This window comes from Leptosomus discolor, chromosome 11 (genome assembly GCF_034619465.1).
Source record: "Leptosomus discolor isolate bLepDis1 chromosome 11, bLepDis1.hap2, whole genome shotgun sequence".
In the NCBI taxonomy this organism is placed as follows: Eukaryota; Metazoa; Chordata; class Aves; order Leptosomiformes; family Leptosomidae; genus Leptosomus; species Leptosomus discolor.
In genome coordinates, this window is record NC_141401.1 from 20,643,057 (window position 1) to 20,648,225 (window position 5,169).

Below are 5,169 nucleotides of genomic sequence, written 5' to 3' on the forward strand. Positions count from 1 at the left end.
TTACTTTATGCATTTGCGGCAGATTGCCTGCAGCGCGCGCGGGGGGGGGGGGGGGGGGGGGGGGGAGGGTAGCGCGGAGGGGCGCGCAGCGCGGCGCTGCCTGCGCGGGGCGGGGGGCTCCGGGGCCGCCCCATTGGCTGGGACGCAGCGCTATGCAAATGACCACGTGCTGCGGGGCGGCCGGCGCCCGGGTGGGGCAGCGGCGGGCGAAGCCGTGGAGCCCCCGGCCGCGGGGGGAGGCTCTGCCCCGGCCCGGCGGCAGCAGACGCGGGGACGCCGTGGCGCAGCCGGCCCTCCCCGGCACCTTCCCCCTCGCCTCGCCGGGCTGCCAGCCCGGTTTGGCTCCGGGGAGGCCGTTCCCGCAAGGTGCCAGCTTTCGGGTTTCGTCGGAAAGGGAAGGCGGAATAATGAGGCTTTGTCTCTCTAACGGGATTACCGGGATCCGTTTATGCGAGGGCAGCGCTGGGGCGGCTGGAGGAAGGCGCGGTTCGGGGGCAGAAGCGAACAATGGGTCTCTCCGGACCCGGCAGCTGGGCAGACCGCCGCCGTCCCCGCAGAAAGCGGCCGCGCCGCGGGGCGCAGCCGCCTGCCCGGGCCTGCAGCCGGGCCTGGCGGAGCTTCCCGGCAGGCAGCGCCAGGGAGGGGATGCCAGCAGACTTCGAAGCGAGGGGTTGTTTCCAGTATCGATCTATGCAAATGAGCGGAGATTCAGGTCGACCGAATTGTCGTAAAAACACGCTCCAAATCGAAGAAAGTTCGCCTTAGCGATCGCTACGGGGATATCGGAAACACAAACTCCATCCTCCTCCCCTGGGTAGCACCAGCAAGACGAGGGTTCTTTCCCGGTGGGGTGGTTGTTAGGAAGTGAAGGCGGAAAGTGCGTTTTCTGAGAGCTCAGACCTTTGAAACTGACTCGCAGGAGTGGAAGTCAAAGAGAGCAACGTCCTCCCACCGGCGCGCACGACAGGGCCAGCTACAGCCGGGGAAGGAGATCCTGCTACCGGCCCTCCCTACCTCTGCTTTAGGCTTCAGAAACGAGGATGTTGGCTGAAACCAAGCAAGGAGCACGGTGGTGGCCCAGCCGGGTCTCCTCACGGTCGGGAAGCCGGTTCCAAATTCCCACCGTCGTGGTAGTCGAGAGTGCAGAACCATTTGTGCGTTCGAAAGGAGGAAAGATTCAGCCCTTCCCTTATTTCTGTCCGTGAAACGGATCAGTGACCCCGGCTCCAACTCGGATTGACTGTCTCGCGTTCTCCAGGGACAAATTAATGGAGACCTATCACTTAATTAACAAACCCTCACTCACGGCATATTAAACCCGGGCTCTGCACTGGGAGCGCAGGCTGGCGGGTTTGGGAGGCGGCGGGGAACAGGTACCGAACGGGGACGGCGACCTCCGAGCAGACAATACGGGATCCGCGACACGGACCTGCGCGTCTCAGGCAGAGGCACCCACGCGAAATTCAAACGCCACGGCCTAACGATAATTACAACCTGTTATTAAAAAAAAATTTAAAAAAACACCAAACAAAACACACACCCGCCAACACAAAACAACAAAAATCTAACGATTTAGCCAACAGCATTTCTCAGCCACTGCTCACACGCCGAGCTCGTTTCGTTTGTGGGAAAACCCTCTCCCAGCACACCTAACCCAACCCGAGCGGGACACGGAGCTACCGCCGGCCCCGAGCCCCGCCGGGCGCTGCGACCGGAGCCCGCCGCTCCGGGGCCGCCGCCGCCAGCACAAAGCGGGTGCACCGAAACATCTCGGCGGTGCATTACCGGGGCTCCTCCGCACCCGGGCCGGACCGGGCAGTATCGGTCCGGCCCGGTCGTGCAAGCGGCCGCCGATTAAAGCAGTTCCGCCTCGCCCCGCCCGCTCAGGGCAGCGCTGCTGCCGGGCGGTGCGGGTGTCGGCTGCGCCCCGTTACCGGGCACGCTGGACGCCGTCCCGCCGGCGGGTGCGCCCCGCCTGGGATAACGGGGAAAGCCGGGACGCCGCAGTGCGCAGCCCAAGCCCCGGCTCGGCTTTGTCTGGCAACCGGGAGAGCGGCGCGCAGGAGCCGGACGGCGTCGGTGCGCGCAGCCGGGAGAGGGAGCGGGGAGAGGGGAGAAACGGAGCGGCGGAGGGGGCCGGGGTTGCTCTTCAGGGGCAGGCAGGGACCGGGGCAACCTGGCCAGGCCCGGGGCCCCAGCCCCGCCGCCGCCGCCGTGCCCCGACCGCCCCGCAGCGGGCTCACCTGCCAGCCGCAGAGCAGACATCCGCTGAAACTCCGGCTCCTGGAGCCACTTCCACATCCTGCGGAAGGTCTCCCGGCCGGATTTGAGCTTGCTCCAGGGCTTGGGGTTCCTCAGCAGGTCTGAGAGGGTCCCTTGGGAGCGGCACAGCACCCTCTGGGCGAAGATAGCCTGGGGGATGCTGTACCGCTTGAGCTCGGTGGTGATCCTCTGAGCTACTTCTTTGGTATTGATTTCTTCCATTTGCCCTGAATTACTTCCACTGTTGACCTGCGAACCAGTTACAGAAGGGTTTTGCTCCCTGGCAGAGCCCAGGATCTGCCCGTGGCTCTGGGGATTCAAGTGGGCATGGGGGTGGTGTGGGATCCCGTTGATAGGCACCATGCCAGCGGAGGTGGGGGTGAGGTGTTGGTCGCCATGCCTGGCTAACATGGCAGGGTGGTGGGCTTCGAATCCGTTTGGGGTGAGCATTTTCTCGGCGGGCATGGTGGCACTGGGGTGAGCGTAGTGGGGCAGCCCTTGCTGGGAGTTGTGGATGCTCCCCAGGCCCGATCCAGACAACGGAGAGAGGCTTTGCCCCATGCCGGTAACATCCTTATGGTAGGGGGTGTAGAGATTGTTCATGGACGCCAGACCCCTCTCGTCCCGCATGAGCGTGAAGCTGCCGCTCACGTTGCCCGGTATCCGCTGGTGGGGGTGGTGGTGGTGGTGATGGTGGTGGTGGTGGTGAGGGAACTTATCCGAGACCGTCGAGATGGGAGGTAGAGGCTGCAGAGGGGTTAGCGTGGTGTAGGTACTGCTCATGCTCATGCCGGGGGGTGTCTCACAGGCCATGGTCATGGTGGGGTGCAAGGGGCCCGTCAGCGCGTGGTCGGGCGGCCGGTGGTGGTGGTGGTAGTCGCCGCCGTCGAGGATGGACGCCATGCCCATGGAGCGCGGGTGGGCCGGCAGGTGGCTGCCGCGGTGGGCCACCGCGCTCCGGTGGTGGGGGCTGCCGCTCATCAGGTCGGCGGCGGCGGGCACCGGCTCATGGCTCACCCCGTGCAGATCGCCGATGTTCTCCATCGCCAGCTGCGCGTTCATCGTCGGCCGTGCGGGCGGCCGGACCGCACATCTATCTGGTGGGCGGCGGAGCGTCCCGGAGCTCTGCGCGGCGGCCGCGAGCCAGTTCCTCCCACGGGCCAACGGCGGCGGGCGGGCGGGCGCTGTGGGCTGGTGGCGGTGGTGCTGCTGCTGCTGCCGGGCTGGTGGCTTTTCCTTTTCTTTCTTTTTTTTTTTTTCTTTTTTTTTTTTTTAAATAATTTATTTATTTGGGTTTTTTTCCCTGTTGCCGGATGACGCCGCCGGGCCGGTTCTAGGGCCCCCGCTCCCTCAGGCCAGGCTCCGCAGCCGCGGCGGGTGTCTGGCCGCGTCCCTCGCCATCTCTAGCCATGGCTCTCTCTGCGCTCCGCGTTTGGACACCGCTCCGCTGCTGCAGCGGCGCGGCCGGCGGCCCGGCGCATGCGCCCGTCGGCCCCGCACCGCCCCCGCCCCCTCCCGCGACGCCCCCGCCCCCCGTGACGTCACCGCCCCTATTAAGGAGGCGAGCCCCGCGCCGCGGAGCCCAGAGCAGGCGGTGCGGTGCTGCTCCGTGCCGCCGCCCCGGGCCCTAGCGTTCCCCGCCCCCTCCCCTCCCCGCCGGGCACAAAGGGCCGGCACCCCCGCACCCCGCCTCCGCCGGGCGGGCGGCTGACTCCCGGGTATTAGGGCTGCCTGCCCCGCCCCTTCGGTGACTCCGCGTTTTCCGTGAGCGCGGAGCCTCTTCACCTCACCGTGAGCTTCCGGGGGTGATGCCGCCCAGCCCCGGGGCGTCTGCGGGCCGTGCCCGCCGTGTCCCCCCGCAGTGTCCAGCAGCCACCGGCCCCTACACGCCCGCCGGCCTGGGGATCGGCCCTCTGCGCTGCCCTATCGGGGCGCTTCCCGTTACCCACTTGGGGACGGGCGCCGGGAGCCTCACGGCGCTGCGTCCCGGGGCCGCCCGGGGCCACCCGTGCCCCTCAGCTCTCGTTCCCACCTAGGCTCTTGTCCCCCCGCCCCCCCCCCCCCCCCCCCCCCCCGATCCCACTGGCTCCAACCAGGCAATGCGATGGGGAGGGGCCCCCCTTCCAGCCCTCCGGGGACCCCGAGCGGCCCGGGGGCCGTGCCCGGCGGTGCAAGGCGAGCATATGCCCCGAGGCGCCCAGCAGCCGGACATGCCGCTGGTTTTCTTTCATTTTTACCCCAAAGAAAAGGAGGAGGAGGAGAAAGAAAAAGCGAGCCCGCCCGCCAGCCCCCCTCGTTAGCTAAGGTGTCTTTATGCTGGAAGAAAGGGCAGATGTGCCTATTGTTCGCCCATTAACAATAACGAACCACGCCGGGCAGAGTGCAGCGTGTGTGCGGCGCCGAGCGGCGGGAGGGACGGGGCGAGCCGAGGCGCGCCGCGGGAGAGCCGCGGGGCCACAGCCGGGAGGCCCGGCCGGCAGTGCACAAAGGCCGCCTCGCCTCACGGCCCGGCCGCCGCCGCTTCCCCCCCGCTCCCCGCTCCGCCGTCGGGGCCTGCGGGAGCTCTCGGGCACCCCGCGGAGCCGCCTGGACCCCTCGCCCCGGCGAGGCCCGAGGCCCGGGGCCCCTCAAGCCGGGCACCTCTTCCACGGAGCGGGGGTCAGGGCTGGAGCACCAGGCTGCGCCCCGGCAAAGCCCCGCGGGCGGAACGCAAGGCGAGGGCGGGCTCCCCGCCTCGCTCCGCAGCTACCCGCCGTGAGCCGCGCGGAGGTCTGCCACGGGCGGCCGTTGTCCTCCCTTCGCCCTGCTGAAAGCTCCCGGGCCCCTTCCCCGGCAGGAGCCAGGAGACGGCGGCCAGCAGGCCGCCAGCCCCGCGGGGGACGCACGCCGCAGGAGCAGGGATCGGAG

The 5,169-nt window shown here is 68.2% G+C and overlaps 1 protein-coding gene across 1 annotated transcript in view; it reads right to left on the bottom strand.

The window, feature by feature from the left end:
* The window catches only part of ONECUT1 (one cut homeobox 1), a 15,288-nt gene extending 11,964 nt beyond the window's left edge, over nucleotides 1-3,324 (bottom strand). The window contains exon 1 of the mRNA XM_086471743.1: nucleotides 2,244-3,324. Coding sequence (XP_086327869.1) covers nucleotides 2,244-3,324 — 1,081 coding nt within the window. The remainder of the gene's footprint in view (nucleotides 1-2,243) is intronic.
* Between the last annotated feature and the right edge of the window lie 1,845 nt (nucleotides 3,325-5,169).